Source organism: Monodon monoceros, unplaced genomic scaffold (assembly GCF_005190385.1).
Source record: "Monodon monoceros isolate NGI ecotype Baffin Bay Population unplaced genomic scaffold, NGI_Narwhal_1 Super_Scaffold_19, whole genome shotgun sequence".
NCBI classification, from domain to species: Eukaryota; Metazoa; Chordata; class Mammalia; order Artiodactyla; family Monodontidae; genus Monodon; species Monodon monoceros.
Genome location: NW_021703775.1, coordinates 9,350,310 through 9,375,702, shown reverse-complemented (window position 1 = coordinate 9,375,702; position 25,393 = coordinate 9,350,310). Strand labels below are relative to the sequence as shown.

General features: G+C 50.7%; 1 protein-coding gene across 3 annotated transcripts in view; it reads left to right on the top strand.

Annotated features, from left to right (window-relative positions):
- KCNIP3 (potassium voltage-gated channel interacting protein 3) overlaps positions 1-25,393 on the top strand; it is an 84,841-nt gene that overhangs the window by 47,224 nt on the left and 12,224 nt on the right. The window contains exon 1 of one of the 3 annotated variants that reach the window (XM_029232660.1): positions 14,490-14,592. The exons of the other annotated variants lie outside the window; for them this stretch is intronic. Within the exon in view, the coding sequence (XP_029088493.1) occupies positions 14,490-14,592 (103 nt within the window). Of the gene's footprint in view, positions 1-14,489; positions 14,593-25,393 lie in introns of those variants that run through there. 3 annotated transcript variants of the gene reach the window in all.

The window sequence follows — 25,393 nt, the reverse complement described above, 5'->3', positions numbered from 1 at the left end:
CAGAGAGATGGGAAAGCCAAGTTCAGCCAAGAAATATAAATTTACCCAAAGAAACACAAATCAACATGGTGGACATTGCATAAACTCTAAGGGTCTGAAGTGAAGTTGCTGAGAAGCGCTATGGATGGCCTTATCCATGTCATTCTGGAGCTGGTTGGTTCCTCTGGGCTGGAGCTGGGTAAGGTTAAGAAAAGACACAAGAAGAGATGAGAAGTCCTCCAAGTGACAGAGGGAATGGGAATTGTCCATCACGGTGGACCAGGGATAGGATGAGGGGCCCTGAGAACACAGTGCCCTCAAGCATCCCTCCTTCCATCACTCATTCAGTATTACTAGACTCTTGTAAACCCCTGGGACATTAGATGGGGATTTGGATATGCCTTGTATGGGGATGGAGGCACGAAGACAGATCCTCTCCTTCTGACCAAGGGGGAATCAAACAGGTCACTGGGCAATCAAAAGAGAGTTTTCCCATAAGTAGGCAGTGAGGGGTCCACCATCACAGTGACACTTGGAGATGTGTGCACATGGTCAAGTAGCTCAGTTCTCTCATGCCTTCTAAGTCTTTCCAGACCATAAGAACTGTGGGACCTAGAACTGCTTAATTAAGGAACAGGAAGTTCCTTTCGTCCCAGAGACCACTGGCCCTAATTCTGGTCTGAGATGCTGAGAGATCCCATGATTCCTGTGATGGGCAAAGACTTATTCCTAGAAGCTGGTTCCAACATGGGGAACTTCATCTCTTTAGTACTTCTTGTGGAACATGTCTACTCATGACAAATTCTCTCAGTTTTAAACTCTGAATGTCTTAATTTTTGCTGGGTATAGAATTATAAGTTGTCCTCTTTGAGTACTTTGAAAAAAGTGTTATTCCATTGTATTCTGGCTTCTATGATTTTTGTTGCAAAGTCTATCATCATTTGTACTGTTATTCCCTTGGATGTCTTTTTTCCTCTGGATGCCTTTAAGGTTTTCTCCTTACGTTTGGTTTTCAGCAGTTTGGCCATGACATGCCTAGCTGTGATTTTCTTTGTATTCATTCTGCCTGGGTTTTGTTGAGCTTGTTGAAACTGTGTGTTGATATCTTTCATCAGTTTTGGGAAATTTTCTACCATTATTTCTTCAGATTTTAATTCTGTCCCTTTCTCTCTCTCCTCTTCTTCTGGGACTCTATTTACACATTTGTTAGGCTTTTTAAACTTTTCCCTTTGTCCCATATCTTCCTTATATTCTTTTCTGTTTTTTTTTTCTTGCATTCATTTTTCATCCATTCACACGTAATTATTGGTATGGTTGGATTTGCCTCTGCCATCTTACAACTTCTTTTCTAATTGTCTCCTTTTTGTTCTCCCTTCCTCCTTTACTGCCATTTGTTGTGTTAAATATTTTTTTACTGTACCATTTAAATTCCCCTATTGATTTTTAAAAATATTATTTTGAGTTACTTGCTTAGTGGGTCTTCTAGGGATTACAGTATACATTTTAATTTATCACAGTTTACTTCAGAATAATATTAAATTAATTCCAGTAAAATATAAAAGTGTTCCTTCAATATTCTTTTTCTCTCTCCTCCTTTTATCATCACATATATTGTATCTATGCATGTTATAAGCCAAAGCATACAGTGTTATAATTATTGGTTTATGCAAACTTATGTCTTTTAAAGAAATTAAGAGTAGAGCTTTTTAAAAATATATTTATGCAGTCTTTTAAATTTATTCACATATTTACAATTTCTGGCACCCTTCATTTTTTTACTGTGGATTTGAATTGTTTTCTTTCAGCCTGAAGGACTTCCTTTAGTATTTCTCATAAGGCAGGTCTGATAGCAATGAATTCTCTCAGTCTCTGTTTATCTGGGAATGTCTTTATCTTCATTTCTGAAGGATAGTTTTGGCTGAATAAAGAATTCTCGGATGATAGTTTGTCTTTTCTTTCAGCACCTTAATTATGTCATTCCACTGCTTTCCAGCCTCCATAATTTCTGATGGGAAATCAGCTTAAATTCATATTGTTGTCTGTATATGATGTGTCAGTTTTCCTTTGCTGCTGTTGAGCTTTTCCCTCTGTCTTTGTTTTTCAACTACTGACTATGATGTGTATAGGTATGGATATCTTCATGATCATATTTTGGATTATTTGAGCTTCTTGGATCTGTAGATTTATGTTTTTCATCAAACTGGGGGATTTGGGGCTAATATTTCTCCAAATATTTTTTTCTGCTCCTTTCCCCTATTCTTCTGGGACTCTCATCACATATATGTTGGTATGTTTAATATTTGCCCACAAGTATCTGAAACTCTTTTCATCTTTCTTCAATGTTTTTTCCTCTCTGTTCTTTAGTTTTGATAATTCCTATTAATCTGTCTTCAAGTTTACTGATTCTTTCTTCTGCCAGTTCAAATCTGCTATTGAACCCCTCTAACAAATTTTTAAATTTCAGTTATTTCACTTTTCATCTCCAGAATTTCCATTTGGTTCTTTTATATTTTCTATCACTTTATTGAGATTCTCTATCCCCTAAGTCATTGGTCATTTTTTCATTTAATTTTTAAAATATGATTTCCTTAAGTTCTTTGAATACATTTTAATAGCTACTCTGAAGTCTTTGCTAGATCTGGCACCTCATGATACTCAGAGACAGTTTCTTTTGACTGCTTTTTTTCCTGAGTGTGAGCTGTATTTTCTTGTTTCTTGCCACGACTTTTAATTTTCTGTTGAATACTGGGCCAGGCACATGTGCAGCTCTGTGTGGCAGATGGAATCAGCTTCTGTGGGTCACCTGTGTTGTCAGGGTTGAAGGCGGGGGGAGACAGATGTGGGTTCCAATTTGTTCTTACCTTCATTTCCTGTCCTTGTTTTTTTTTGTTGTTGTTGTTTTTTTGTTTTTGTTTTTTTCCTATCTTCTGGTGCTACTGACCTACAGCAACTTCAGGGATACGTAGAGGGAACAGCCTTCCATAGACTTCTTTACTGAACTGCCACAACTGTGAAAGGACTAGTTCTTATAATAAAGCCCTTATTCCAAATCACTCATGGTAGTTCTGCTTCCCTTGGCAAACCCTAACTGATACAAAATCCCAATTCTCTGTTAAAATTTCATCTTTTCATTCATTTCTTTTTCCATTTTTTGAAACATATTCATTATAGTTATTTTGAAGTCCTTATCTGCTAACTCCAGCATCTGGGTCATCTCTGGGTTGTTTCTGTTAACTTTTGTCCAGTTGTTTTTAGTGGTAAGATAAGTCTGATGCCAGCTAATCCATTGTGATTGGAACTTCCTTTTCTGCACTCAAGGGAGCTGAGAGAGGTAGTGGCATTTGTATGGTTAAAAACACCGATGTATTCAAACTCACCCATGTTCCTGCTTGGTCTCTGAGTGTCATTAGGATGTGCAACAAATCCTTTCTCTGTAATAACAGAATCTACAGCCCTCAAATGGGCAAAGGACACTGTTCTAAGTGTTTTACGTGTACTAATTTATTTTACCCTCACACTCACTCTGTGGTATAGGTATTACCTTCCCATTTGTAGTTGCAGAAACTGAGTCATATTGAGGTTAAGTTACTTGCCTAAGATCACATGGCTAATAAGTGGAAAAGCCAGGATTTGAACCCATGCAGCCTGACTACAAAGCCTGCACTATTAACCTCTACACTTCACTGCCATTTAAAAACGATCTCAATTTTTTTTTTACCATTTTGTTATAAATAGTAAGTTATGAGAAAATCACTGTATCGCTGTATCAGCAGCAGAGACTTAAAAGCGACAGCTTTTCCTCCCCAGCTGCATTTGGGATGTGCAGAATCTGTCGGCTTCATTCATTCTGTCAGTGAGGTTCCCTCCTGTCCAGACCTTCCGCCTCTCCTTCAATCCAGGCCACCCTCATCTTTCAGCCAAGCTCTCCTCTGTCCTCATCGTGGGCTTCTATGCCTCCATGGTTGTTCTTGGAGCAGCAGGGCCAGAGAGGAAAGGCAGGAAGGTAGGCTGGAGAGTGCTGAGGACGACTGGGGCCAAGAAAACCCACTCGACTACTGGGCTAGAGAGTGGGGCAACCTGGAGATAGTGAGGAACAGCAGAGGACAAACAGCTGGAGACCTCAGGTGGGGACTGGACCTTTAGAAGGAAGTTCTCACCTCGAAGACTGGCAAGGAAGAGGCCTCAAGGACAGGACGGAGGGGAAGTGGTTGTGGGGCATGCAGCCATCTCTCTGTGGCACTGACTTTAGAGTGACTTCAAGCCCTGGCTCTGCCTCTTACCAGCTGTGAACACTTGGGGTACATCTCGTAAGCCTCAGTTTCTCCTCAGCTTCATGGAACAGAAAACCTAAGTAATGATGACTTAAATGAGACAGGGGTTTAGTTTTCTCAAGTAATGAGAAATCCAGAGGTAGGTAGTTGTTAGGTTTAATTTGGCAGCTCAAGTCAGCAGAATCCTGTATTCTTCTCTCGTGGCTCCCGGTACCGCCATCATAACCCCATTCCAGAAAGCAGGGGGAGAAGAAATGCAAAAAGGCCTATGTCTTTCCCACTCCCTTTAGGATGGTTTCCTAGGAGCCCCACCCAATGCCTTCTGCTTATATTTCATTGGCCCAAACTGAGTCACGTGGCCATCTCTAGCCACAAAGGAAGCTGGGAAATGTAGTGGGGTTTTTTTGGCAGAACACATGGTTGCCCCTCTACAAAATTAGGATTCTGTTAGAGAGAAAGAAGGGAAGAACAGATACTAAGTCTATGTAACCAGAAGTCTCTGCCACAAGGGTAAATGATGTTGTTTCCTCCATTGTTAGAGTTGATGTGGGGATGAAACCAGGTAATTCTTATAAAGCATTTAGCAGGTACCTGGCTCAGTAAATGGCGGTGAGTATTCTTGAACTTGTACTTTTATAATGGCCCATCTAAGGAATGTCTTCACAAGAGGCTGACTCCTCTGCAGACCGCTCACCAGGACCACCCATGGAGTGAGGGCTCAATAAATACCTGTGGCATTGACTTGTCTAAGCCCCACCCAAGGAGAGGCCTGTCAGTAGAGGCTGGTGAGACACAGCCCTTTTTAAGACTCTGCATTGGAGGAAATTGACTCTCTTTACTTAATATCTCTTTACTCAGAGGGTAGAGGGGTGAGACCTTGGGCCTTGGGCTTAGATACTATAAGGAGAGGGGTATTCGTGCAGACACTGTTGCTTATTTGCCCCAATCTACCCCTTACCTTCTCGCTCTTTAGAGAGCTCTGGTTTCAGCCCCAGATTCAACCATAAGAAGAGCTGAGCCTTCTTCCCCACCCCAGGGAGTAGTCCTGACTGATCTGAGCCATCACATTTGTATTAATTAGGGTAGCTCAGGTGCTGTAACAGTGAGACGCCCAAAACCCAGTAGCTTAAGAACAAAGACGTTTACTTCTCTCTCTTTGACCATCTTGAGCTCTGTGTTCAGGTTGGTCGGAGGCTCTGCTCTACACAGATATTCAGGTGCCTTCCACCTTGTGGCTTTGCCAACCCCTAGAGCTGTGTCACTGTTACATGGTTAAGGCTGGTCACCGCCGCATATGGGCTCCAGCGGTAGGGTTGGGGAGGGGAAGCTATGCCCAGTGCAGTAAGGGCTCCACCCAGAAAGGGCGCACTTCACCTCTGTTCACATTCTGCTGGAGGGAACTTAATCACATTTCCAGGCCGTGGGCGTTTTGGAAATGCAGTCCCAAGCTCTATGTGTTCAGGAACAACTCTGTTTGTCACCACAGAGGGTAGAATGAATTTTGGTGGGGGACTGGCAGTCTCTGTCCCTGTTCACCAGCAAACACCTGCGCCCATCCTTCTTCCATGTCTATAGCACACTTCCTCCCAATGTAAGGGAGGTAAGGTAAGAACGGGAAACACACAGTAGACAGTGGTCCATTGCAACTCTCAAATCCTGCTAGATGGAAATTACAAATAGAAGTATCATTGCTGTCAGAACTCTCCCTATCCAGACTCAGGAACTGCACAGAGTCAGATAAATTTTTGAGCTGTCTTTCCTTCATGGACTCTAATGTTTGTTATCCAAAACTCAGGGATCTGATAGATTTGGATAACAAATTACTCATGACCTGAACTTGTTGCAGGAAGGGGGACCCCATCCAGGGCCCGAGAGTGGGCTCTTATCTAACACTTGGAAATGAATTGTCTGAGGACACACACGTGCTGACAAAGCAAAAGACTTTATTGGAAAAGGGCGCCTGGACGGAGAGCAGTGGGGTAAGGGAACCCACGAGAACTGCTCCGCACGTGGCTCGCAGTCTCAGGTTTTATGGTAATGGGGTTAGTTTCCAGGTTGTCTCTGGCCAATCATCTTGCTTGTGCCCATATTTGGTCTGACCCAGGGTCCTTCCTGGTGGTGCGTACATCTCTCAGCCAAGATGGATTCCAGCTCGAAGGTCTCTGGGAGGTTGGCAGGACATATTATGGGCTGATGTCTCCTTCCTCCTTTTGGCCCCTCCCGGATTCTTCCAGCTGGTGGTAGCTTGTTAGTTCTTTGTTCCTTATTGGGACCTCCTGTTGTGAGATAGCTCATGCAAGCTGTCATTATCGTGACTTGCCAGGGTGGGCGGTTTCAGTCAATGGTTCCCTAAGAAACTCACTAAAAATAACTCTATCTGACTTCAGGAAACACGTACAATGAGGATTTGTACAGGGAGGATTCCTGGGCTACCTGCCCTGGCAGTGAAATGAGAAAGCTCAATCGGCCCAGTTCTGCTCTCTGAGACCACCTACCATGTCCCCTCCTCCAAGGTCCCAGCCTTACCCTCCAGGAGGACCTTCCCTCTCCATTTCCCATTTGTGTTCATTTGGCCACATTGGAAGTAGGTGTTGGGAGGTGTGCCCTCCTTTGAGGCCATAGAGCTGCACAAGTTTTCTGCTAGTGCAAGTTGGGAGGCCCAAGAGTTATTGTAAGTCTTAATTAGACACAGGCTTTTGGGGACTAGGCTTCTGACCACAATATAATTCCCTCAAAGACTTGGTCAGTTTCTGATCCATTTGCTTCCAGTTGGTTCCTTGGTCAGTAACCATTGACAAAGTTCTTTTCCGAATATAGTTCTGACAGCTGCTCTATTTCTTGGCTTCCTTGTCCTACCCATCACTTCCTCTCACCTTTGTTTGGCTAAATGTTCAGCTGGTGAATCTTTATTTTTTTTATTATAAATTTATTTAGTTAGTTAGTTATTTTTGGCTGCATGGGTCTTCGTTGCGGTGTGCGGGCTTCTCATTGTGGTGGCTTCTTTTTGTTGCGGAGCACGGGCTCTAGGCACGCGGACTTCAGTAGTTGTGGCACGTGGGCTCGGTAGTTGTGGCTCGCGGGCTCTAGAGCGCAGGCTCAGTAGTTGTGGCGCATGGGCTTAGTTGCATTGCGGCATGTGGGATCTTCGCAGACCAGGGCTCGAACCCACATCGCCTGCATTGGCAGGCGGATTCTTAACCACTGTGCCACCAGGGAAGTCCCTGCTGGTAAACCTTAAAGGACCCTTGAAAGATGCTTCTTTGCACTTTTCTCTTCTGTTTGGTCCAAAAGCACTTTCCTTTTCCAGCCCTGTGAAGCCTTCAATATCTGGTATTTCCTTCTTCTCTTCCACTTCTACTTTCAAAACAGCCAACTTACACTTGATCTTTTTAAAAGTTTATTTCTTTCTCCCTTAACAGCTCATGGTGAGTGGTCCAGATGGGTGGGAGGCTGTGCTCCATGTGGTCATTCAGGGAGCCAGAGCCCTTCCATCTTGTGGTGCCATCCCCCCAGCCCCTTCCCAAGTTTGTCATGATCTACATGGCTGAGTCTGGTCATCAACATGTCTGGGTTCCAGCCAGTGGGAAAAGAGAAGAGACAATGAGTAGTAGACTTACTCACTGTCTTAAGTGAGTGTGCCCAAAGCAGCCCATCACTTCCACTGGCAAGAACTTAGTCACATGGCCACCCCTAATTGCAAAGGAGTCTGAGAAATGCTGTCACTATCAGGCAGCCATGTCCCTGGTTAAGACCTTTTTTTTACTGTAGAAGAGAGAGAATGAGTTTTGATGGAGGGCTAGCAGTCTCTGCTACAGTGGTGGTCTGACTCCTCTTGCCAGCAGCTGATTTAGGGATGGCATGTGACACAATTCCAGCCAATGAAACATGAGGGATTGTTCATGAGAAGCTTAATGGGAAAGTTTTCCTTGCTGTAAGAAAGAGACATAGGAAGAGATGGTCCCTTCTTTCCCAGGACGTTGTCATGTCAGGGTGTGATGTCTGGAACTAGGCATTCATCTTGTGATCATGAGGTCAATACGCTGTGGATAAGGTAGATGCTCTGTGGCTGGCAGTGTAGGTGGATACAAGATCCCAGATCCTTAAATATACTGCTGGATCTGAGCTGACTGCCCCTGGAGCCAGCCTCCTACTGGACTTCCTGTGTGTGACATGCTACAGTTCCTTATAGTTTAAGCTAATGAATGGAGGTTTTCTGTTACCTGTGGCCATAAATCTCTCACATTTCATCTGAAGCTGGGCTGGAACAGAGCTTGAGTGGATGGGTTCTGTGTGGCCCCACGGGTCTGTTTGATTGCAGCGCTTGGGTGATGCTACAAGGCAAAGAGAACTGGTCAAGGAAGCAGGCTCCTTCAGGAACAAGGTCCCTCGTGTGTGTTTTTGGATTCTTTCACATCCATCAGCTTATCAGATGCTCATAGCTCATAGTGTGACCGGCAGGTAAATGTCAGCAAGTTACCCCATTTTGCAAGAAGGAAAGGAAGGCTCAGAGAGGTGGTATGCCTTGGCCAAGTCTGTTAACAGGCTAGGTAGGGTTGGAACTAGGGACTTGGCCCTGGTTCTCCTGGACTCCCAGTCTAATGCTCTTGCTAGTGACACAGGACACCCTCTGCTGTAATAATTGGAGAAAAGGCATTGTCTGACATTTTGCAAATACTCATACGAGGCAGGTAATACCTGTATCTTCAGGAATGTTACAATCTAGTGGGAGAGCATAAACAGATAAATGAACACACAAATAAATATCTAAGTTCACACTGTGATAACTGCAAAAAGGGAACGGGATGGGGGCCACGTAGAGACTAATAAAGGGGAAGAGGGCAGGGAAGTCACCTCTGCAGATGTGACATTAAGCTGAGAACCAAAGGACGAGTAGGATGTGTGTAGGGGAGGAGGAGGAAGGGTACTACAGCTCAGGGAGGAGCCTGCACAGAGACCTGGGGATGGGAGAGTCCTGGTACCTGCAAGTGTGGCTGGGGTCACGTGAGCAAAGGAGAGGAGGAGGAGCCTGACCACATGGGTCTACAGGGACAGGGTGGCGTTGAATTAAACTCACAGGCTCTGGGGCTTCCCTGGTGGCGCAGTGGTTGAGAGTCCGCCTGCCGATGCAGGGGAAGCGGGTTCGTGCCCCGGTCCAGGAAGATTCCACATGCCGCGGAGCGGCTGGGCCCGTGAGCCATGACCGCTGAGCCTGCGCGTCCGGAGCCTGTGCTCCGCAACGGGAGAGGACACAACAGTGAGAGGCCCGTGTACCGCAAAAAAAAAAAAAAAAATCACAGGCTCTGGAGCTGGACTGCTTGGGTTCGAATCCTAATGCTGTGGTTTATCAGCTGTGTGCCCTTAAACAAAGTATTAACCACTCTGTGCTTCAATGTCTTCCTCTTGCCAAGCCCCTGCCTTATCGGGATGTGTGAGGAATGAGGGACATGAGCTGTGCTGAAGTGCCTGGTACACAGCAAGTGCTCAGAAGATGTCCGCTGCTCTTATGGGGTTTGTTATGGATTTTGGCCTTTGTTCTGTGAGTGGTGGAAAATGCATTCATCGGGACCATCTTGGTTGCAAGGGACAGCAACCCAACTCACACTGGCTTAAGCAACAATAGGAGGATTTATTGGCTCCTCTAACTGAAAGATATAGGTTTGAATGTGCCATCAGGCACAGCTGGATCCAGGCACACGGTATTGTGTGCCGGACTCAGTTTCTTTCTCTCTACATTTTGCTGTGCTTTCTCATGAGGTGACTACATTCTCAGCCTCGCTGGCCTCACATGGTGGCGGGGTGGCCACTTAGCTGCCATAGTAAGAGAGAGTGCTTCTCCCCTGCTTGTCCAGGGCCAGTCCCATGAGGTCTCTCATCATCCTGGCTCCCATCTGGTGTCCGTCCCTGAGCCAATCACATGGCAGCAGAGGGGTGTTGTGGAGCAGGAAAAGAGGAACTGATGCTGATCGACCAGTCGTATCCCCAACCCCCTGAAATCACTGGCCTGAGGCTGGCAAGGGCAGGGGGTTCAACAAAGGAAATCAGGGTGCTGTTACCAAATCAGGGGGAGGGATACCGAGCAGGCAAACACAACCAGTGTTGAGTCCGAGAGCCACTGGAGATTCCCAAGCCAGGGAAGGACGGGACCTGACATTCACCTTGAGATGAGCATTCTGGCTGCCGAATGGAGAAGAGATAGGAGGACAGAGCGGAGGTGGGGAGAGGCATTGGGGCAGCGGGTGATGTCGCGGGTACAGGGGAGAGGGACGATGGCGTGGCTGGGCCGGTTGCCACTAGGAGCAGAGATGGATGAGGAAGAGGCACGGTGCCAGAGCTAGGTGACAGACTGGGCAGGAGCGGGGACAGGCAGAGCCCAGTCTAAGAGCCGGGGGTTTGGCCTGAGCAGTTGAGACAGGGAGCTTGAGGAGGGGCTGGGGTGGGGCAAGACTGAGTGTTCGGCTTTGGCTGAGCTGCATTTGAGGAGCCCTGGGACATCACGGGGAGGAGTCCTAGAGGCATTTCTTTGGCCTGTGGAATTCTTGTCTGGTTGTTATGAAATATGAGAAGGATGAATAAATTGCATAACGCCTGCTCTGCCCAGTAGAATGCACTAGAACCAAGGGAGGCCTGCCCTCCAGAGAGTTGGGACAGGAACAACTAACTTGCTGGGCTGTTTGCAGGCAACGTGTCCCTCTAAACAGCATGTGTCCGTCCCCATTCCTCCCTTAAGAGTCAAAAGACCTCTTGAAATCCTTGGGCAGCTAGGTGATCAGCAACAGCAGGCAGGCGGCGTCCAATGAATGTTGGCCAAACTGACAGAGTCCCTGCCCACAAGAGCAGTGGGGCAGCGCGGATGACACGGAAGATGTCTGGGCTGACAGCTGAGACACACAGCGCAGAAGGTGTGGCCCACGCAGCGGAGGCCTCGCGGGTTCAGGGGAGAGAGGGTTAGTGCAGGCGGTTGGTGGTGTGATCCGGGCTGGTTTCCTGGAGGCAGAACTGGAGTGGCATCAAAAATATTCCAGGCCAAACTGCCCCCCCCCCCAAAATTCCAGGCCAAAGGAAAACCGTAACCTCAGGCATCGGGGTGCAAGCCTAGATTTAGAGGGCACCCTACCCAGCTCCAAAGCAGCTGGGTCTCTGAAACGTTCTAAGTTAGATCAGGACACCAGTGCCTCGGGGACCTCCAGCAAGGGCTCAGGGCCCTCCAGGCTTCCCTCGTCATCTGAGGAAGAGCCAGTGGCTCCCTCTTATTTCTCTACAACTGTGGCAGCCCTCAGCCCCCTGACCTGCAGAGATTTCTGTGTCTGTGCCCCTCCCCTGAGCCTGCCCCTCCCCCAAGGCAGGGAGCTGGCACGGAGCACTGCCGACACCCAGCTTGCCTTTGGGGGGTGGGGGAGGGGTGAGTGCATGCCAGGGCAAATGCCGCCCTGGGGGGAGCTAGAGGCAGCTGGGAAAGGCCTGGCCTGGCACTTCATGGGTGTGGGGAGGAGGTATGGGACTTGGGGGATTGTCGGCCAGCTCCCCTCTCTAGGTCCTGGGCAAGAGGAGGTGTGACAGGTCTAGCAGCACAGCCTCAGTGGACCTAGGTTGGCCCCAGAGCTGGCAGGCCCCGGGCTAGTGAACGAGCAGGGGAATCAGCTTCCCATCCATTAGGCCCCTGGCCCGGGCTGCTAATGCCGAGCGGACATTCTGCTCTCAGCCCCGGTATCCACTTAGGCGTCGTTAATATTTTACACCGCAGAGCCAGAGATCGATGTCTCGTTTCTAGCTCAGTGTTTATGGGCAGTCATTGAAGCTTTCACAGGGAGATGCTCGGGAGCACCAGGGGAAACTGAGGCAGGGAGCAGGGCTGGGGCAGCTCAGGAGGACCCGCCCCCGTCGGAGCCTGCGACACATGCCAGTCCTTGTCTTATTCAATCCTTTACAAGCCCCTGGAGAGGTTGGATTATCACCCCCGTTTTACGGATGAAGAACAGGCTTAGGGAGGTTTCGCATCGCTGGGCTTTTAACCAGGCTGTCGAGCGAGGACTGGTGGGAACTAGCTGCGACACAGGCTAGATATTGCTCAGCACTTAAGTGTGTAAATTAGATGGCTGGAGGCTTTTTAACCTTTCTAGACTTTTACACACAAGCAACTCATGGGCTCTAACAGAACCACATTCTCCTGCAATCGTTAGCATCTCTACTTAGACCTCTTGCCTTTGGTCAGTGGAGACTCACCACATGCCCACTTAAATGGAATTGAAAGCTGTGCATTTACAGTTCTTTAAAAATATCTCCAATAACTCAGTCTTTTAACCAGGTGTGTTGAATAGTGAGGTTGAACTGCACAGGCGGAAAGAGACGTCACAGCCTCTCTCTGCTTCAGCTTCCACCAGGAGCAGTGCGGTTTCCTGGGAAAGCATCTGCTCTGGCATCCAGCAGGCCTGGGCTGCACCTATATCCCCTTCCATAATCCACCCTCTAGGTCTCGGTTTTCTCACCTGTAAAATGGGGGAAGAGGAATGCCCACTGGGGGAGCCCTTAAGGATTACAAGTAAAGCTAAAGGCTTGGCTCGCTTGCAGCTCCTGCGGGGCCCTCAGCGGCGCACGCGGCGGTTTCCCGCCCTGCCCTGCCCTGGGACCTGTCCCCTGCGCCTGGGACGCAGTACACTCTCAGTATTTGTTGAATGAATGACAGAGTGGGTAGTAGAGGCTCCATAAATGGAAGCTGCTATTGTTCAGGCCCCAGGTCTAAACAGGGTTAACGCTCACAAGCGTGGTACGGGGCTGGATTTCCCCCTCCACTAAGACAACAGAGAAAAGGAGAACTTGATGTTCACAGCAGCGCACGCTTCCAGCGCCTGGAGTCTTGGGCTGGTGAGGACACCGCGGTGCGGAGCGCCCGCTGGAGGGCAGCAGAGAGTCACGGCTCCGGCCCTCAAGTCCCGGAGTTTGGGGGCTTGGAGGATTCCGGGCCCCGCCCTGCCACGCCCCCTCCTCTCCCCTTCCTCTCTCCTTCCTTTTCGCGGCTTTCCTTTTCTACCCAGTGACCCCGGGCTGGAAGAAATCGATGCACAAACGATTTAGCACTCCCTTGCGCTACCCGCGCGTAGCATTTGGCATCCGCTCAGCTCTTTCCCACAGCCGGAAAGGCAGGCACCAGCCCCTCTTTGGGGAGGAGGAGGAGGAGGAGGCGGCAAGTCCGTGACTCGACCAAGGTCACGGAGCAAAGTCAGAATCTGAACTCAGCTCCATAGACTCTAATGCCAAAGCCCAACTCCCTCCTAAAGCCTCGAGCGCATGCGGGTTTCCTGAACTTTGGATACCAACTTTTCCATTTTCAGCGGGGGCCAGACCCGGGCCAAGTTCAATCTCGGGCCGTGGTCTGATGGTTGTGGGAAATACCCTGGGGCGAGAGGGCTTCCCGGATCCTCCGAAGGCCAGCTCTGCGCTGGCCCGCCGGGCGGAGATTGGCGGTGGCCAGGCTCAGTGCTCCTCCGCCAGGAGGGGGGAGCCCCGACTCCCCACTGGGAGCGGCGCTGCGACTCCCTTCCTCTCCGGCCCCGGCCCCCTGCCCAGCCACTCGGCCCCACCCTGCACGGGCGGTTCGGTGAAACCGCCGACCGCGCGGCCTCCCGGGGGTGGCCGGGTAGCGGTGGCTCGGAGCCAGACTCCGTCTGGGGGCTGGCCCGTGCGGGGCGGGGCCGCCTCCCTCCGCCCCTTCCCGGGCTGGCGCTGGAGGGGGGGGGCGCCGCAGGGGACTCCTCCCCGGGAGGTCGCCGCGCCTAGGCCAATGAGCGCGCCGGGAGCCGCGATGGAGGCTGGGGCAGCCGGGAGCGCCCGGGAGCGCCCGGGACCCCTGCAGACCCCGCGCCCCGGAGCCCGTGAGGCTGGAGAGGGGGCGAAAGAGGCGCAGCGCCCGCGCCGGGCATGGAGGCACCTCTGGCCCGCGCCGGCTGCCCGAGCTGCGCTCCGCGCCGCCGCGCCTCGAAGTTTGCCGGCTGACTTGGAAAGTTGCGCTCTGCTCGGCCGCCGCGCGGGGTCCAACCTCCTGGCCGGTCCCAGCTCGCCGCCGCCGCCGTCGCCGCCGCCGCCCTCCGCGGGGCCCCGGCCCCGCCGACACCCGCAGCGCCGCCTGCCTGGGGCATGTGAGCCGCCGTCTCCCCTAGAGGCCGGGCAGGCTGCACCGGCCCCTGTGCCTCCAGAGGCAGCGCGCGGGCGAGGGGCACGCCCCGGCCCCAGGTAGCCCGGGCCGCCATGGGCATCCAGGGCATGGAGCTGTGCGCCATGGCAGTGGTGGTACTGCTGTTCATCGCCGTCCTCAAGCAGTTCGGCATCCTGGAGCCCATGTCCATGGAAGGTAACGCACGGCCACCCGCCCCTCCGCTGCCCTGCGCCGGGGGCCAGCGGTCAGAGGGGAGGAACAGCACTTGCGCTCCGGGGTGCGGGTTCCCGGGTCCGGCGAGGAGCGGCCCTCAGGGACGCTGCGCTCCGCGGCCCTGCCCGCCTCGGCCGCCGCCCCCTCACGGCTCCGGAGGGCTGGCCTGGGACTAAGGGGGCAGAGAAGGCTCGGGCTCTGAAGAGTCCCAGAGGGGATGGAGCCGCGGCGCTTGGGGTGGGTGTGAGTGAGATGCTGGTGACACCTTGAGAGGGCACCCCTGGCTGTCCTAGGCCCGCCGGTCTTAGCCGCCCCCAGTGAGCACGGCCGGCTTGGCCGCCCGGTGGTGGGGGTGGCACAGGGTGAAGATTACAGGAAGGACCCTCAGCCCAGGGCATCAGTAACATAAAACCTCTGCTGAGTGATGGGCCGTTCCTTGGACTCTTAGCCCACAGTCCCCTTCCCCAGGCAAGGCTCAGGGATAGGTAACCAAACCCTCAGGCGCCACGTTTCGGTCTCAATAAAATATTAACCGAGGAGACAGACCTACTCTTAACTCAGACACTGATGGCTTCCCTGAGACCCCTGACAGGGACCCTTAGAGTTGCTTCCCAACCCTAGGTACCTCCCTGCCACTTCTGGGCAGGTTAGAAGGAGCCCCTCCAGGGCACACCCATTGTGAGGGGGACCTTGACCCACCAGGCCTGTAACTTATCCTCTGCGCCCTGAACCTCTGGACTGTGGGGAAGGGGCCAGCCAGTCCTGTTCCTGTCACCTGTGTGCCCCTGCCGTCCTCTCAGAGGAGGATGGGCATCCTGCCTGCCTCAGCACTCTGCTGACCTTGCCAGGCTCCAGCTCCTGGGACTGAGACCCAGAGGCCCAGAGAGGGGAGGAGGAAGAACCTGTCCTTGCCGCTGGACTACCCCGCAGCCCCTCTCTCTGGCCTAGGGATGCGCCCCAACCCCCTGCAAATGGCTGCTGAGGGCAGGAGGGGGCCCAGGGCCAGGAAGCAAGGCCCGGCTCCATTCAGAGCCCAGGGCTGGTCCTTTACCTGAAGTCCACGGCCATGTGCCCTTCAGAACCCACTGGGCGGCATCACACCTTTTCTAGGTGAGTTCAGGAGGCCGAGAGAGAAGGGACTTGCTCAAGGTGGTTCTGAGAAATGCCACCTTGAACTTCACATTTTAGTTGGGGAAGAAAATTGCCCAAACTGGGCCTGCACTTGGCTGGATGGATGCTGACCCTGGCAGGAGGAATCTATGACAGGTGACTCCACAGGCAATGCAGGTAGGGGTAGGTGGGCATCCCACACTGCTGTGCTTGAGGACCCATGTTTCCTGGGGGCACTAGCCTGCCCACTATCCCCTATCCTTTCCCCATCTGGAGACTGCAGTGGGGTGGTTGGTACTCGGGAAACCACTACATTGCTCTTTCCCCATTTCCTGGGCCCTCCTGGGACCACCAGAGGCCGGGGGCAGCAGCCAGGCTCACTCTACTTAGTACTACAGACCCTTCTTAACCGAGCCCACCATGCTCACAGGTCTGGCAGCCTGAAGTTTACCTTTGTGATTTCTAAGGAGAAGGGATTTCTTTACAGGGTGGATTGGATGCGCAAGACTACGGATGGTTTATTCAACTTGCTAAAAAAACCCACTTCAGGCTCTAATGAGTTTGTCTTTTCTGGTATATTTGCCCATTTGTGCCCCTTGGAGTTCTGGGGTCTCGATGCAGTGGGAGAAGCACAGAGCCTCAGAGTCAACCAGGTCTGAGTTGGGATCCTGTCACCCACACGTACTGGCCGTAAAGCTCCTTAACCTGTCGGAAACTCAGCTTGACTATCTGTAAAGTGGGGCCAGTAACTCCTGCCCCGTGGGGATGCAGCACACCTTAGTCAGCAGGGCTTTAATGGCCCCCAGGATTGTTCCTGGTGTGTAATAAATGCACAAACGTGTGAACCACTGCCATCACCAATAATTAGCAAGCAATAGAATGATTACTCTTAATAGCAGAACTGATTCACAGATGAAAACATTCTCTCACTCAGGCCTCCCCTGCCTGCGTCAGAGGGAGGGAGTTATAAGTACCAGATGTTCCATGTTGATGGGGAGTGGTGCCCGCTAAGTGCCTGGAAGGACCCATTGGTCAGGCAGGGTCTAAGGGGCGCAGTCATGGCCTGGGAGCGGCCCAGACCCTTCGGGCCCAGCCTGGAGGTGAGCTGGCACTGAGGGAAGAGGGCTAGTGCCCAGCTCCCCTCCAGGCCTTCTCGTGTGCAATTGGATGTGCTCTTGTCCTCTCTGAGCCTCCGTAGTTCTCATCTGTAAGAGACCAGAGTTACGGTGCCCCTGGGGATTGTTAGGAACTAATGGATTTGAGTTCTAGGGACACAGGCTTCCAGAAGTAGATGCAGAAGTTGAAAGACCTTCTTCTCTCCGCCCTGTCAGTCTCTGTCTTGGGGCGGCTCCATTGGGGGGGGAGTTCCAGCCGGGGTTGGCCACTAGCTCACTGGATGACTTTGGTGCATCTAAGCTTCTGGAACCTCAATTTCCTCATCTGTAGAATGAGGAAAATAACAGAGTATTTTCTGTTATACACCTCACAGGGGTGTGGTGAGCTGAAGCACTTTGAAAAAGTTACAAGCGAGACACAAATCTAAGGGATCTCAGAAGTGCGGGCACACGGGTAAAAAGTGAGCCTGGGCTGGTAAGCCTGGTGCCTATTTGCAAGGCTGGCCCAGCCCTGACAGCAGACTTTTTCGTCCACATCTGTGGCCCAGGGCTTGACTTTGACTAATGCCTCTCATCTCGGTTCAGATTTCCCAAGTTCTAGACTAGTAGCTCTCGACCGAGGGCAGTTTTGCTCCTCAGTGGACGTTTGGTAAGGTCTGGAGGCGTTCGGATGTCACGGTTGATAGGGAGGGTACCACTGGCATCTAGTGGGCAGAGGCACAGGCATTCTGTGAGGCACAGGCAGCCCTCACCGTAAAGAATGGTCAGGCCCAACGTCAGTCGTGAGGGTGAGCACCCTTGCTCTGGAAGGAATTCTGCCCTGGGGCTGGGAGAACTGCCTTTCAGCTCTGATGTGGTCCCTGACCTGCTGTCATTAACTTGGGAAGATCACTTTTCCTATCTGAGCTCTGCTTCCTTGTCTGTAAGTGGGCGGTTGGATTAGAGGCACCATCTCCCCTGGGAACGTTCCCTGACCCTTCTGGATCCCTGCCCCTCAGGTTGTATTAGATGACACTGTCCTGAAATTTTCTCACTGTCCTGAAATTTTCTACGTCCCTGTCCCCACCAAATGTGAGCTCTCCAAGGGTGGCACGGACTTGTGTCCATACACTTGTGGCCCCAGAGTGTGTGCCCAGCACTGCCTGGCAAACAGCAGGTCTGTGTCTGTGTAAACCATATGCCATTTTCAGCCACAGTCATGGGGCACCCATTGTATGCCAGGTAGTGTGACGCTGCCAGGGATGCAAGCAATGCAGGATCTCGACCCTCCCTTTAGGGCAGCCCTGGGGGATGCCGTCTGAGGCAAGGGTCCCTCTGGCTGGGGTGGCGGCAAGGAGGCTGGATTGTGAGGGCCTGAGTACAGGTAGGTATAGAGAACAGAGCAAGAGAGAGTAGTGCCCACGGCAGAGATATGCACAGCCTGGCCCACCACCCTGTTGCTCCCTCTGAGTGGCGGCCCCAGCCCTCTGCAGCTGCCCTCTGCACAGCTGCCCATGGGGGCCTGGCCTTGCAAAGGTGACCTGGGAGCCTGGTGGGTCCACAGGCGACTCTTGGCTTGGAGCAGGCCCACGGGTCTGCTGTTCCTCCTACCCCTTCTCCTGCTCTTCTTCCCCCCGGCACCCTCTGCTGCCTTTGCTGAGGGCGTGGTGATGTTCTGAGCATCCTGGATCCCCTTCTCCTTGGTGGAGTCCACCACTCTTGGTAAACTGCAAGTCCCTCAAGACTCCTGCAGCCCCTGGGCAGAGTTTCCAGATCTGGGATGCTAATGACAGTGACAGTAGCCGGCATCTAGTGAGCGCTCTCTGCTCTAGGCACTTTATACACATCATAATTGGGTCCTCAACAGCAGGCCCACTTTACAGATGAGGAAACTGAGGCTCGGGGAGTGGCAGAGCTAGTACCTTTTCGAACTCTGGCGCACCCGTCCTGGATGCATCTCTAACTCTGCACGGCTAGGGCGGCTTTGGACACAGCTCTGTGTCCCAGCCTCCTACACTGCAGGTGTCAGGAGTCCAAAGTGGAGGCAGCTGTCTGGGTTCATATCCCAAGTGGGAAAGGTCTCCCCCGTAGAGCTGCATGAATGTGCGCAGAGCTCATAAAGCGGGGCCTGGCATGGAGTAAGTGCTGTATGTGTTAGCTCTCGTCATTTCTTACCAAAAATGTCCTAGCCCGAATTCCCCCCAGGGTCACACATCACTAACTTGTGGACTAGAAGTTAGTGACAGGGGAGGATGCACTTGACAGGCACTTCACCACGGCGGGTGTCCTTCACTGTGTGCTCTGTAAGGTCCGGGCTCCTGGGCCCCCGGGCCTGGGAAAGGGAAGGAGAGAGGCAGGCTCTGTGTGGGTGGCGCCTGCAAGACAGGGAGGTGGGCTGGAGCCCAGGCCTGATGTTGCTGTGGGCTGGGGGACTTAGGCAAGGCCCCCTCCCCACCTCCCCAAGTTAGTGCCTCGACGGTTGCACATCTAGACACAGTCAGAGGTTTCAAAGCAGCTTGATGGAACCTCAAAAGAAGCCTTACTTAGAAACCTGGACCCCCGACACATAGAAAGGGCGCTGCTCAGATTGAGAAGGGAGTCTTGCTACACAGGCCTCCCCTTACCCCACGGCAGTCCCTGGGGCTTCTCTGTGGGACCCCAAGATCTAGGTGTCACTTGACCAGCAGAGAGTGAGGGATGAGATCCGCCAACTGGGTTCAAGAGGGGCCGGAGCCATCAAGGGTGGACAGCAGCTTGGAGTTTTGCTGCCAAGGGAAGCAAAGCTGGGTGCTGGCTGGCAGGAGAAGCAGCCTAGTGGGAAGCCTCGCAGAGGTGTCGGGGCAGCCAGGGTTGTGGGAAGGCTCCTGCATGGGGGCAGGTGAAAAGCGCCCCTCGCCCAGTACCTGGTGCCCTTAGCTCAGAGAATGAAAGACTCGGAGCCACCTTTCCCGAGCCCCTGCAGGTGGGTCCTGCGCAGAGGGGGCTGCGTGGAGTGGGGGACGGGAACAGGGACTGAGACTTTTACGCAGTGGGAAGAAAGCCTGGTTTGTAACCTATCAGGCTATGGTACGACCTTGAGACGTTTAGCCTTAAAACAATTCTCTTCAAGCCTCATGCTTTCACTCCTTTGACAAAATGCTTGTTTGATAGAGAGGTGAAATCTGTATTGCTGACCCTCTGGTTATCAATGAATACTACTTAATGGGGAGGGGATGGCCCCGGACTAGCCCCTAGAGAGGGGAGGGGAGGGCTGAGCGCAGGGAGATGATAGAGGCAGGTTGACTTCACAGTTTTGCCAAACAAGGCTCCTCGGCGTGTTGAGGAAAGCCGTGCAGGTGGCTGTTTAGGTCCATTCATCGCCAGCGCACCTGTGATTGCAGGAGGAGGGTGTGATGTCTTGGGCAGCTCCTAAGAGATCTGGCTGCGTCTCCACTGAAACTAACCAAAGAGGGAGGAACCTGTGGATTTCTCCTGTGCAAGAGCCAGGAGAGGCCTCCAGCGCCCCTGGGAGCAGGTAGGGTCCCTGGTACCTGGCCTGACGCTGTGGGCGTCAAGAAGGAACCGGGCTCCCTGCTCCTGAGACGACACCCCACAGAGCCCAGCGAGGCCAGCGGGCTGGGCAGGATGCTGTGGAATTGGGCTTCTGGAGGAAGGGGCAGTCAGCTCCACAGGAAGGAGGGTGGGGAAGGGTCCACAGAGCCCGGGAGTCGGGTGGGCATAGAGAACTGGTAGCTATTTCCCAAACCAAGAAACAGGAGGGATTTCCTCTGCCTCTTGTATTCTGCCGGCCCAAGTGCAAGTGTCAAAGTTAAAAACTTGACTCTCACTTGTTTAGGGAACAAGCAGGAGAGCAAAGCTGTTTCAGAGACTGATGCTACATAGGAATCAAAACTGGTTGATGTCCCAAAGGGCAAATTAATAGCCAGTAACTTTAAGGGCCGTATTTTCCAAGGATGGAAATCATTCCGTCCCTAGTGGACACAAGTCATTTGCAACCTATCAGTCTGGTTGACATCTAGCTTCGCAGCACCTGGGCTCTGTTGGATAGAAAATAAGTCGAGCAGAGTTGCCTAAAGCAAGTGTCCTAGTGTGACGTTGAAAAGCCCTCGGCGATCTTCCTGCCGTATCTTCCAGTTCTGGGTAATTAACACCCGTGTCTTGGTGGAAGGCACCAGCAGTCACTTAGTCTCCCAGGTCAGAAACATGAGGTCATCCTTGGCTCTGCCCGCCCAGCCCTGGTCCACTTGGTAGCCAGGGGCAGTGGCTTCTTCCTTCTTGACACCTTCTGCAGGTCTCTCTTTTCTGTGTCACCTCATTTGACACCCAAGGCCAGAGTGGCCACTCTGGCCCTTCCGTGGCTCCCATGCCCATATATCCCTTGGCTCACCTTGGACCCTCTGCCCAGGATGCCCTTTGACCATGCTGTCATTGCATCTGAGTCTTGGAGTATCACCTTTCTCTCTGATTCCCCACCCACTCCCTGCCCAACAGGTGTGAACCACACAGCATGTTGCTTCAGGAGGTAAGCCTGGACTAGAGACGTTAAAATTGATCCCCAAGGCAATAATCCATGAACCTACCCAAGCAAACATAGCCGTGGGGGATCCGCCCGTCCAGCATGTGCTACAGAGCGTGCCCCACATACAGGTACTGTTCCAGGGTTGGGTGCAGCAGAGAGCCGTCTTGTTCTGCTCGGGCTGCTATAACAGAATAGCACGGACCAGGGGCCTTAAATAACAGAAATTTATTTTCTCACAATTCTGGAGACCGGAAGTCCCCGATCAAGGTGCCAGCAGGGTTGGCTTCTGGTGAGGCCTCTCTTCTTGGCATGCAGATGGCCACCTTCTTGCCATGTCCTCACATGGCCTTTCCTCCCCCTCATGTTGGAGGGGGAAATCACTCTTCTTCTTCTTATAAGGTCACCATAACCTATTGGATTAGGACCCCACCTTTATGACCTCATTTAACCTTAATTACCTCCTAAAGACCTCATCACATTGGGGGTTAGGGCTTAAACATATGAGTTGGGGAAAGAGGGACACAGTTCTGTCCATCGCACCAGTAAACAGAGGAATATGCATATGCCAGGGAGTCATGGCCAAATGAAGAAAGTAAAACAGAGACGGGGGATAGATAGGAACACGGGGTGTGTGTGACACCCCTGAGGAGGTTATGATTGATCAGAGGCCTGAAAGAAATGTGGGTTTCAAGGGAGGAGCATTCGAGCCAGAGAGAAGAGCAAGGGAGTGTGCCTGGTGGGTGTGAGGGGCCAGAGGGGCCAGCGTGGCTGAAGGCGGGGGAGCAAAGGGAGGGACCTGGGAGATGAGGTCAGAGCTGGGGGCGGGGGAGCACATTTATTGGCCATTTAAGGACTTTGGTGCAGGAGGTTGTAGCATGGAGGGGTACCTGAGGATATGTCTTCAGCAGCTTCCTCCAGCACGATTTCAAAAATAGACTGATGGGATCCAGGGCAGAAGCAGGGAGAGAAGCCAGGAGAGATGATGGAGCCCTGGAGCCTGGTGGGGGCAGTGGAGGTGGGAGAGGGGCTCAGAGGCAGGTGCAGGTTGAGGGTAGCGCTGGCAGGGTTTGCGTGGGGATTGAGCGTCGGGAGGAAGGTCTATGCCCAGGGTTTCGGCATGAGCACCCACAGGATGGAGTTGTCGTCCGTTCTTGTACCAGCCTCACAATTGTTATTTCAGTGATTATGAATATGTGTTAGTATCTAATAGGGAAAACTCCCTCTTTACTCTTCCTTTCTAGATTTTCATGGATTTTTTAATTCCTCGTTATACATTTCAGAGTAAATTTATCAAGGTCTTCAACAAATCCAACTGGATTTTTGAGATGGTGTTGAATGTACAGTTTATTGCAGGAGAAATAACATCTTTATAATGTTATTATGGTCCTATCTAAAATAGAATGTCTCATTTATTCAGATTATCTTTCTATACAGCGGTCCTTCGAGTTTTGCTTAATACTTACTTTTAATTTTTATTGCTATTATGAATGTTATCTTTTTTATTATATTTTAGGTGGTTATTACTGGTGTAGAAAATTGCTATTGATTTTCATAAATTAATCTTGCATCTGGCAACCTTACTGAACTCTCAGGTGTATTGATTCTTTTTGTCACTCTAGGGACCATACCATCTATAAATAGTGTTAGTTTTATCTTATACTTCCCAACTCTTACACTGTTTGGGGGGTTTTTTTTTGTTGTTTTTTGGGGGTTTTTTTGCCTTTTTCAAGACTTCCTTAGAGCATTGGCCAGACATCAATTAGTGGTGACTGTGGCCAACCTTGGCTTGTCCCAAATCTTAAAGAAAATATGTCTGAGCCTTTACTGTTAAACCTAATATCGTCTGTAAATAAATATATGGTTTGCAAATATAAGCTGCATCAAGTTAATAAAGTCCCCTTTGATTCTTAGCTTGCTAAGAGTTTTTGTCTATTTATTTAATTACAAATAGATGTGGAGGTTTATCAAATGCCTTTTCTGTATTAGGATTTCCATATGATTTTCTCTCCTTATACTCTTACAAATAAAACCTTCTTGATCCTGGTGTACTTAAAAAAAAATAATACAGTTGGATTCAGTTACCTGACATTTGGTTTAAGATTTTGCGTCTATGTTCAAAAGTGAAATGGGCACATAATTTTCTTTTTGTTTATTTGTTTGTTTTTCCAGCTGTGTTGAGATATAATTAACACGTAGCATTGTGTACGTTTATGAAATGATCACCCCAATAAAGTTAGTTGGTACATCCATCACCTCACATAATTACCATTTTTGTTGTTATTGTGGTGAGAGCAATTAAGATCTGCTCCCCTAGCAACTTTCAAGTATACAATACAGTTTTGCTAACTGTAGTCCCCATGCTGTACTACAGATCCCCAGAACTTATTCTTTTTTTTTTTTTGGATAGTTACATTTTTTTTTCTTTAAATTTATTTATCTATTTACTTTTGGCTGCGTTGGGTCTTCGTTGCTGCGCGTGGACTTTCTCTAGTTGCGGCGAGCAGTGGCTTCCCTTGTTACGGAGCATGGGCTCTAGGTGCACGGGCTTCAGTAGTTGTGGCACACGGGCTCAGTAGTTGTGGCTCGCGGGCTCTAGAGCGCAGGCTCAGTAGTTGTGGCACACGGGCTTAGTTGCTCCGTGGCATGTGGGATCTTCCCGGACCAGGGGTCGAACCCATGTCCCCTGCCTCGGCAGGTGGATTCTTAACTGCTGAGCCACGAGGAAAGCCCCAACTTATTCTTGTACCCTTTGACCAACATCTCCCCATCCCTCAATCCCCACCGCACACACACCCCCACCGTCTCCTGGCAACCACCAATCTACTCTCTGTTTCTTTGAGTTTGGCCTTTTTTTAGATTCCACATATAAGTGAGATCATACAGTATTTGTCTTTCTATGTCTGACTTACTTCGCTTAGCATAATATCCTCAAAGTTCATCCGTGTTGTCACTACTTTTCATTCTTGTGTTGTCCTTGTATGATTTAGGAATCAAGAAGACTGTACTGATCACTGGATTAGCAATATGGAGATCACCGGTGATCTTAGAAAAGCAGTTTGCGTGGCGCGGTGGGGCAGATGCCCCATAGAAGTAAGATCAAGGGAGACTAGGAGGAGAGGAAGTGTTAAAGGACAGAAAAAGACACTAGCTTGAGGGGAAAGTAGGGTCAACGGAGTTTTGTTTTCTGGATTTTCGATGAAAGAAATAGCAGCTGGTTTGGGATTTTTGTCTTATTTTTTGGCCCCCAGGGGCAGAGGATTAAGTTAATTGACTATTAACTTCACGGGACAATATCGGTCTTGACCCACTTAAAACCCATCTCTTGTTTATTTATTTTTTTCCTTTTATCCCCTCCTTTCCCTCTTTGCCTAGAGGCAATTATTCTAAGTTTTATTTTATTTTTACTTTTTCTAATTTATATACAGTGCACTTTGCCTTTTTTTTTTTTTTGATGTCCAGTCCATGAATTTTGGCAAAAAGATAGTCATGTCACCACTACCACAGTCAAGATATAGAGCAGTTCTGTCACCACAAAAAATCTCCTCATGCTGCCCCATGTGTAGTCAACCCCCTCCCTTGCCCCCCAGCCTCTGGCAGCCTCTGATATATCCTCCTTCCCTGTGATATTCTATAATTTTATCTTCTCCAGAATGTCATATAATTGGAGTCATACGTTACGTGGCCTCTTTTTTTTCTTTTTTTTTTTTTTTTGCGGTACGCGGGCCTCTCACTGCTGCGGCCTCTCCCGCTGCGTAGCACAGGCCCCGGACACGCAGGCCCAGCGGCCACGGCCCACGGGCCCAGCCGCTCCGCGGCATGCGGGATCCTCCCGGACCAGGGCACAAACCCGCGTCCCCTGCATCGGCAGGCGGACTCTCAACCACTGTGCCACCAGGGAAGCCCCAAGTGAATTTTTTTTTAGATGTTGAGGTTTTTTTCAGGTTTAGAAGTTCCATTTGGTTCTTTTTTTTTGTTTTTTTTAATAGTTTTTACTTCTCTGCTAAGATTCCCATCTGTTCACTTTTCTTTCCCTTAATATTTTCAATGTATTGGTAGTAAT